Raw genomic sequence first — 10,159 nt, 5'->3', positions numbered from 1 at the left:
TCCTATTATGCTGTAGATTAACATTAGAATAATATAATACTATGATTACTAACCAAATGAAATTAAATTGTAAAATAGAAAATGATCAGTAGATCAGTAGCTATTAAAATAGATATAAGATGTATTGTGAACATAATAAAAAGCATTTAAAAATCAAATCAAATACTTGCGTCGAATGAAGGGAACGATAATTAAAAATACGGACCGATTTTAAACAATGCATCCAACCTTTGCATCCAACCAGTCGACAATTGTTGACTTCTTTATTTATTTATTTAAGAATACTCAAGGAAAGACTATTTAAGAATACTAATACAAACTCAAAGGTGTTAGATAGTACATTCAGTAGAACAGAAATACAGATATCAAATAAGATGACAAAAAAGCAATAAAAATCAAAATCAAAAACAAAGAATACCGAAAGGAAAATATTAACAACTCAAAAAAGACGGAAAATGAAATACAAAAGATAAACTTAACTAGATGAAATTAAATTATTTTTACCATTTAAGAAAATATAAACGCCAATATTCACCTATTGCGGTTTAATTGTTTGTGCTGATTATGATTAGTTTTGACTGATTTAGTCGTCGTTTTACCAGAAACTCACAACGGTCACTTGTACCTTCAGCGGAAGCGATTGTTCTCGTCATTATTTTGAAAATAAAAGCTGTTGGAAGCTTCCTTGGGTATCTATCTCTATTTTAAACACAAAAAAAATTCTTAAAATTAAAAAATAAACCAAAATGCCACACTCCAAATTCACATCCATCGCATGACACAATCGTAACAAAACGGAATAGTAATCAACAAACTTCATTCGAACGTATGCACGTACAATACATGAATTATATTAGTATCGATGAAAGCGTCAAACGCAAGTTCAATTTATTGTATGCAGCGTAAGTTTTTGTAATTGCGGCACATTTAATTTAGCGATCGTATGCGAACGCAACGCGACATCCCTCTCTCGCAAGGGGCAAAGTGTATAGCGCCGTCTCGCGCGAGCTTTCGTAGCCGCGTCTCTTTCTTTAGGAGGCGCGGACATGAAGGCTTCTCTTTCTGAGGCAGCGCGAGCCGGCCGGTGGCGCCCCCGCGGCAGAGCGCAGAAACAGCCCAGTTGGTTGCCGCGCGGCTTTCGGTGACCATTCAGTCAGCGACCGGCAGTCGTGCAATTCGGTCGTACGCGCTGTGTCGTCGCTCGTAAACACGATCAGTGTGTCATGGTGTTTCGGTGATTTGCGATTGTGTTCCCGTTTGCCATAATGGATACGGTGCTGCGACCGAGATCGATATAGCGCGCGTGATGAGGTGACTCCGAGTCGTAATCAGAAGAACCACCATGTGGCCTGTGGTGTGGGCGGTCGCACTCTACCTAGCCCTGGCCCTGGCTCAGGGGGGCGAAGCCTCGGCGCGAAGCCCCGACGAGGAGCGCTGCACTTTCAAGCCTCACTTCCGGTTGTATTCGGGATGGTGTCGGATGCGTACTCTAGACACTGACGCAGATGCCCTCTCCACCCTACCCTCCGATGGGTTGCACAGCTTCAACATCAACTGCAACCGCATCTTGCTCTTCGAGAGCACTCTCGCAGCCAACTACTTCCAAAAAGTCTCCCTCTCGGACACCGAGGACCTCAGCATTGACGGATGCAGGCTTCTACGTCTGCCTTCGGACTCTTTCAACGGCCTCCACAAGCTGAAGTCGCTGAAGATCCGCACGCGCAATTCAGAATGGGGACCCTCCAAGAATATGGAACTCACCAACGGGACCTTCAACGGGCTTAGAGAGTTGCACACCCTCAATCTCGGCGATAGCAACATCAGAGCCCTTCCCGAAGAAATCTTCTGCCCCGTGGGCAATCTCCAATCCCTCAACCTGACCAAGAACAGGATCAGGTCCAGCGAACGCCTCGGATTCGGACAAACTTGCGGGGGTGGGATTCAAAATCTAGACCTGAGCCACAACGAGTTGCGCTCGTTACCTGAAAACTCTGGGATTTCACGGTTGCGTCGATTGCAACATCTCTATTTGCAACACAACAACATCACGGACATATCGGGCGAGGCGCTCGCCGGTCTCATATCCCTTCGCATTTTCAACATGTCTTTCAACAAACTTGAAACGATTCCTGAGGGTATTTTCGCTGGATGTAGGGAATTGCGTGAGATTCATCTCAACAACAACATGCTGTACGAGCTCGCTAAGGGTGTGTTCCACAGGTTGGAGCAGTTGCTCATCCTCAATCTGTCTAACAACCAACTGACGAGCAATCACATCGACGATGGCACGTTTGTCGGACTCATCAGACTAATCGTGCTCAACTTGTCCGACAATGCACTCACTCGCATCGATGGGAAGACGTTCAAAGACTTATTCTTCTTGCAAATTTTGGATTTGCGCAATAATTCCATTGGGTTTATAGAAGACAACGCCTTCATACCGCTGTATAATCTTCACACGTTGAACTTGGCCGAGAATCGACTTCACACGGTCGATCAACATCTATTCAACGGACTTTACGTGTTGAGCAAGTTGACGTTAAACAACAACCTCTTGGTGAACATCGACCCGATGGCGTTCAAGAATTGTTCGGATCTGAAAGAGATCGATTTGAGCTCGAATCAAATCGCACGCGTGCCGGAAGCGCTATGGGAATTGACCTTCTTGAAGACGTTGGACTTAGGCGAGAATCAAATCACCGAGTTCAAAAACGGATCGTTCAAAAACCTCGGTCAGCTGACAGGATTGCGGCTGATCGATAACCAAATCGGAAATTTGACACGTGGTATGTTGTGGGATTTGACTAGTTTGCAAGTTTTAAATTTAGCGCGCAACAAAATTCAAGCTATAGAAATTGGCACGTTTGAACGCAACACTCAACTGGAAGCAATTCGTCTAGATGCAAATTTCATTTCTGATATAAATGGCGTGTTTTCGACCATGGTCAGTTTGTTGTGGTTGAATTTATCCGAGAATCATTTGATTTGGTTCGACTACGCTTTCGTGCCCGGAACGCTCAAGTGGTTAGACATTCATGGAAACTTTATAGAACGTTTAGCCAACTATTACAAAATCCAAGAAGAACTTAGGATTAAAACTTTAGATGCAAGTCACAATAGAATAGTCGAACTGTCGCCCATGTCAATACCTAACAGTGTCGAGCTTTTGTTTATAAATAACAATTTCATCAAAAAGATCATGTTGAATACGTTTTTGGACAAAGCAAATTTGTCACGTGTAGATTTGTACTCTAATAGTTTGGAATCCGTTGAATTGGGCAGCTTGCGTTTATCTCCGGTGCCGAGCAACAAATCTCTACCTGAGTTTTACATCGGCGGAAATTCCTTCCCTTGCAACTGCGAAATGGATTGGTTGCCTCGTATCAACAACTTGACCCAAACGAGACAATATCCTAGAGTGATGGATTTGGAGAACGTGGTGTGCAAGATGGCACACGCTCGCGGCACAGAACACAAACCCCTCACAAGCCTGAAGACGTCTGACTTTTTGTGCAAATATGAGTTCCACTGTTTCGCCCTTTGCCACTGTTGCGAATTTGACGCGTGTGATTGTGAAATGACCTGTCCAAAGAACTGCTCTTGCTACCACGACGAACCGTGGACAACCAACGTAGTCGACTGCTCTGGACAACGCGTATTGGAGATACCGCAAAGCATTCCAATGGACGCTACTGAAGTGTATTTAGACGGAAATATGTTCAAAGAATTGTTAAATCACGTTTTCATAGGTAGAAAAAACATGCGAGTGTTGTTTGTGAACGCGAGTGGTGTCGAACACATACAGAATAGAACATTCACCGGTTTGAATGCGCTGCAATCTCTTCATTTGGAAGACAATCGCCTTACGGAGTTGAAAGGGTATGAATTCGAACATCTAAACAATTTGAGAGAACTATATCTGCAAAATAATGTTATTGAAACCATAGGAAATATGACTTTTTCACAATTGCACTCGTTGGAAGTGTTGAGGTTAGACGGCAATCGATTGGTCGTCTATCCCATATGGGAGTTAAGTATGAACACTGCTTTGAAAGAACTTTCCCTGGGAAACAATCAGTGGTCGTGTAGGTGTAAGTTTTTGCGTGACTTTACTTCGTTCATTGCTGAGAACGCTCAGAAAGTTTCGGACAGTAGTGACGTGTGGTGTTGGAACAATGAATCGAAATCTCCGCACAAGCGGGAATTGGACTTAAATGGAACTGCGTGTAGTGACTTTTACGCTGGTTCTTCCGTCATCGATAGTATGCTCGTTTCTGACTATCTTCCAATGATGGTTTTAACTTTGAGTGGATTCCTACTGCTCACCCTCGCCTTAGTGCTGGCTTTCGTCTTCCGAGATCCAATTAGGGTGTGGTTATTCGCCAACTACGGCATAAGACTATTTAGCTTCGGTGGTGCTTACGAGGAAACCGAAAAGTTGTACGATGGCTACGTATGCTATAGCCCAAAAGATGAAGAGTTCGTCATACAAGCTATAGCCGCCGAATTGGAGAATGGGAGTCCTCCATTTCAACTGTGCTTACACTACCGAGATCTGCCTCACAGGGGATCGCCGTACACTCCAGTTTCACCGGCGGTGTTGGAGGCTGCCGAAGCTTCGAAAAGGGTGATCTTAGTGCTCACAAGGAACTTTTTACAAACTGAGTGGTCTAGGTTTGAGTTTCGGCAGGCTTTGCACGAAGCACTAAAAGGGAGAATATTCAAGTTGGTGCTCGTGGAGGAGGGGCACATCGCGCCCGAGGCCGAATCGGATCCCGATCTGCGCCCTTATCTGAAGACGGGATCTAGGGTCAGGTGGGGAGAGAAGAGGTTCAGGGAGCGGTTAAGGTACGCAATGCCTGGTGCTCCAAGGAACTCGAGGGTCTCACGTCATCCATCAGCTGCCAACTATAGGCGCAACATCAACACCTATACTTTGGATTCATCTGTAGCTGTTGCTGTCGCAGAAGCTGTCAAGCCTATACCTCCAGGAGTGGATCCTCCTGGACTAGGGCTTGGTGAGAGGCCTCACTCCGACCACATCTACTCTTCCATCGATTCTGACTACTCTACCCTGGAGCGAGGAGCACGTGGATGGCGCGCCCCTGCCGTTCAAGCGTATCTCGTCTAATTCTTCTCTCGAAGGATGCGGAATGCAATTAATTGTCAACGGTATAACTACTTTTCTGTACAAAAAATGAAACCACCCCCGTACTATGTAAATATTGTAACATATTATAAAAGCCTAACTCTGTAAGTCATTTACCAAAACTCAAACATACCTAATAGTTGTAATGCGGTGATATAAAAGAAAAATGCTAATTTTTATATATATTCCTAAAAACTTGAAAAAATATATATATATATATATATATATATATACATATATAGACATACATATATATGAAATAAAATGAAGACTGTTGTATAAATGTAAATACGATCGATATATAAATATAATATTATTACCGTAAATGAAATATTTATACCTGAAATAAAGTTGTGCGCAATTTTTAAAATGAATCGCTGTTTTTTTCCGAACATCCCAGCACAATATTTTTTTTCATACATTATCTCAACATACACACACAATTTTCTTTTACTTTCTTTTTTTGAAAAATCATTTGAAAATATATCGTGTGCTTGAGGGAATTTGATATAACTGATTTTTTTATGTTCGTTATGCATTATAATATACATATATCGTAATAAAACGTCAATAATGTGCTGCATCCTTAAAAAGCTTTTATATATAGAAATTATTAATTTAAAAGACAATTTCAATTTTCGCTATAAATTGCATGACCAATAAATTTCCTTTCTATGTATTAGTATTTTTTGTAATTATATTTTGAATGAGAAACGTACGTTATCGGCGTAAAATGCGATGTTTTTAACCTGGACTGTTACTTGATTAATTTTGAACAATGTCTATTTATTAAAATTTAAAGTGTCAAATTATTATCACTTGTGTGATTTTTATTATTATCATGTGTTTGATATTGAATGCTTTAGGAAGTCTTAGACAAAATTAATCAAATATGGTCTGTATAATAGAGTTTTCCCCTTTTCGTTTATATTACTTGAAATTAAATTGCATTAATGATGTGAGGGCTTAAAGAGCATGAAATTCCAATAAATTTAGTTATAAGTCTTCATTTCAATAATCAATGACTATAACAAGAGTTTTGATACAATGGAAATCGCATATTTTCTAGTCATTTTATATAAATAAATATATATATTGAATGTAAATGAGTGATAATATTCTAAAGAACTGTAAAAAATTACATCACATACAGAAAATGGGAGAATATATGTGTATTTTTAATAATCTATTGATGAATGCAAGAGTTGCTGAAAAATTGAATCAACAGTGCTTATACAATAATATACATATGTTTGTGAGATTTTAATACCTAAAGTTGTATATAATTAATTTTGTAATTAAAAACTCAACATTATTAATATGTGTGTAAAAATAAATTATTATCGTTTTTAAATTGTTATTTTTATTTTTTTCTTACACTAAGTACTTAATTAATGAACACAACACAATGCTATAAAAAATTCACAATTTTAACAACACCTTTGAAGAAAAATCTTAACTTAATATGAAACAATCTAACAAGATTAAAACCCATAAATGTTAACATAAATTTACACTAACAATTACAAATTTATTCACGACTATACACAAATTTAATGCATTTTAAAATTTTAACAAAAAAATAAAACAATATTTTCATGCTATGTAAATAATAATATATATTTTCGTATATACATCCACTTAACAATTGTATACTCTGACATAAAAATGCATTATAATGAACTTGTAATATGCTTTATAATATAAACAAAAAAATATATATATTAAAAGTTGTCTTTATTCGCGTCGTCTCGTACAAACGAGTCGAGCGGGTAATAAGGCCGCCATACTCGGAAAAAAGAGATAATTTTTTTAAAATATCGCCTCAAATTACGGGTACCGCTTGTTTAGTCGTTATTAAAGGGACTCTCTGCCTCCGGGGCCCAGAAGCCGATGGAAGAATGCGGCCCCTCCGCTTCTTCTCCTTCATCATCTACTGGCCGAGGACGCAGTTCTTGCGAAAGTCTTCAATTTTACAACAATTACTTGAAACATATTAAATTACGATACACTTCTGTTTCACTCGGAAGGAGTACCTTATTTTTTCTACTCTTGCATAAATATACATATGCAATATAATCATATTAATGATATTTTTATTTTATTTTTTGCACCAACATAAGAGCCGTTGTATTTAAAAGTAGCATACGTCTACTTTTCTTCATATCGTGAAATATTTCGCAAAACCTTAAATATAATGTTTTGCGTTCAACAATATTTAAAAATATTGGTAGCCTGTATTGTGCTTTTTTATTTGTGTGTTTTATTGTGCTCTTCCGAGATTCTGGACATATTGAATTAAAAAAACGTGATAACAATTTGAGAATTGAGTCAAACAGAAGTAGTGATTTTGGAACTGAAAATTGAACTTCCGCCGCTTTCAAATATAACAGCTCATACATATGTATGAAGATATAGAATGGGGCTTCAAATATAAAAAAAAAATCTTATAGTTTTCAGTCCAGTGTGCCTATTTTTAAACTACAATATTCATATAGTGAAGTTTCACTTGGGTTAATGGCGATATAACGTGCAAAATTAGTCATTTAATTTATGACACTTGCGAAAAGAATGATTATGATTTTACAATTGCAAATATTTGCTCTTATTATATTTTGGTTCATACTAATAAATCAGTTTTTTAATTATAATAACGTGATGTTATTATTTATCTAATTTCAATTGCTTTGAAGAAATACAACTACATACATAGGTATACTGAAATGTTAATTAAATGATAACGGCATCTGTTAGGAATTTCTGCCCTGGCGACATCCATTTCCTTCGTATATGTATGCAGTTAATAGCAGCAAAGGCGAAAGGAAACTGTTTCAAGTCGATATTTCGAACTCTTGTCGACTTTTCCCTTTTATGGAATAATCGATTTACCTCACCGTACATAAGAGCAGGCTTCGCCAACCTCTCCTCGCAAATTAAAAACCAATCAAGAAATTCTTGTATAGATTTGTGCACTGCATTTAAATCGCGTGCTTAACAAGTAGCCCAAGTTGTAACTAAAAACTACATAAGTTTCTTTATCGATCAAACAAAACGACGTTAATCTGAACGGTGTACAAGTTCGACCATTGCACATCATGATGCAACATGACAGAATGAAGATACAGACATTATATGATTGTTATGAGATGTCAGCAAATGGACAGTAGGCGTACGTCTTCTCTCACAAACGAACAACAAGTTGACTATATCTGAAAGGTTTCGTGTGTGTACACCGACCTTAATGGCAGCATCCGAGCTGCTCTGTTATGATGCAGACCAGTTCGTTTAATATGCATTAGCCTGCAGCCGAGCGGCTAATGGAGTTTTTATTGCGGGGTAAAACGCGCCTTACAAATTCACCTGACTGGACACTTTCTCAATGTTTTATCGCATTTTTCCAATAAAAAACCGATATACGTGCAATAAGAGCATGCTAAGATATGCACGTTCTCGCGCTGCAGATGCTTCCGGGACATCAACAACACATGCCCAAATTTCGCTTTGAAGTTTAATAGAGTTATTCTGAATTACACGTATTATATTATTCGAACGATATTTTCTTGAATGCATGCTTTTGAATTGATTGAAATCTTTTTGTATGTATAAAAAAAACATTAAAAAGCACTTAAACGCATAATGGAAAAATAAAGTAATTATAACATTTCGTGAAAACGTTTTATATTATCATAAAATTTTAACTAGTTCAATTTAATTCTTTTCACTTTCGCATACCATTCCGATTTATTATTTAGTCATCTCTCATTTACGTGCACTAATTTTAAGTGGTTTTCATCTGCCGATTACATCCCGCTCGACAGTTGGCAGTGCCAAAGCAATAATAAAACTGTCAAATAAACGTTTTGCATGTTTTAAAAATGCGACGGGGGTGGTAATAGTGGCGCCGGTAATAATACTCGTACATACCATTTATTACCCTTTGTTTACGTAGCGTGCCAGCTCGCTTTATCTCGCGTGCCACTTGCGAACTTGCCCCAAACAAGGCTCGACCATATCCTTTCCTTGTCGAATAAAGAAAAAAAAACAAACTTTTTTTCTTACTGTGTCGTAGATTCGTAGCTCGTGCCGCGATCGACAGTTGTAATTTTCGCAATTTGCTACGTTTATTTTCAGCCGTTGATTACAGTAATTTAATCTGAGTTAACTGTCGAATAATAAGCATATTACAATAATCAATCAAGTTTATATTGTGTAAGGCTCGTATCGATGTTAAATATCTCAACGTAACGCACATTGTGGAGACAAGCTAAAACGTCAGATTTGCCACGCAAAACCGTCTACCCTGGACGATAAGGTTAAATCAAATTTACAAGCTTAAATTGAATTGATACTACACTTATACGTATATGTTGTAGTTACTATATTATATTATATTAAGGTTTAATCGGGTAGTAAACGTACGCTTAATTCAAATTCATTTGACGCAAATTATATAATTTAATTATCAAATCACGCTGTGATTATTATATATTTCTTGCGCACTTCGTAAATGGAATCATACATTTTATTAGGTTAAATGCTAAATTTTATTTTTTGAAATTAATTTTTAATGGTGGCGAGCTTTCGTGAGTAGAGGCTGTTATTAATATTTTTAAGCACAAATTTTATCCAATATATGTATAGTAGGAGTAGCGCAATAAACAGACCATTTCATTTTGAGTTATATTATACAAATCCACCCACATAAAATCCTAACGTATTTCATTTATACAATATTAAAAAAAATACAGAAATAAACGTACTACATATATTAGACCATTTTTTTATTTTTAAATGCTTTTGATTGTTACTAAATTATGTTCACAATACATGTTATATCTATTTTAATAGCTATTGATCTACTGATCATTTTCTATTTTACAATTTTATTTTAATTTTGTTAGTAGTCATAGTATTATATTATTCTAATGTTAATGTACAACATAATAGGAAAAAGAGCTCAAAAACCTATTTACTATTCATATAAATGCTCATAAAGTATGAGTTATAATA

At 37.3% G+C, this 10,159-nt stretch overlaps 1 protein-coding gene across 1 annotated transcript; it reads left to right on the top strand.

Moving 5' to 3' along the window:
• The first annotated feature begins 1,480 nt into the window (after window positions 1–1,480).
• On the top strand, window positions 1,481–5,202 carry Toll-7 (Toll-like receptor 7). Its single transcript, XM_077426869.1, has one exon. It carries the CDS (start codon window positions 1,481–1,483, stop codon window positions 5,129–5,131), a length of 3,651 nt encoding a protein of 1,216 aa, XP_077282995.1. The 3' UTR covers window positions 5,132–5,202.
• The last annotated feature ends 4,957 nt before the right edge of the window (window positions 5,203–10,159 follow it).

The sequence above is a fragment of the Arctopsyche grandis genome, chromosome 3 (genome assembly GCF_051622035.1).
Source record: "Arctopsyche grandis isolate Sample6627 chromosome 3, ASM5162203v2, whole genome shotgun sequence".
Classification (NCBI taxonomy): domain Eukaryota; kingdom Metazoa; phylum Arthropoda; class Insecta; order Trichoptera; family Hydropsychidae; genus Arctopsyche; species Arctopsyche grandis.
This window is presented reverse-complemented; position numbering and strand designations above follow the sequence as displayed.

Excerpts from the sequence above, each read along its gene's own strand:
- Toll-7 (XM_077426869.1), top strand. The coding sequence starts at position 1,481 with ATGCGTACTCTAGACACTGACGCAGATGCCCTCTCCACCCTACCCTCC.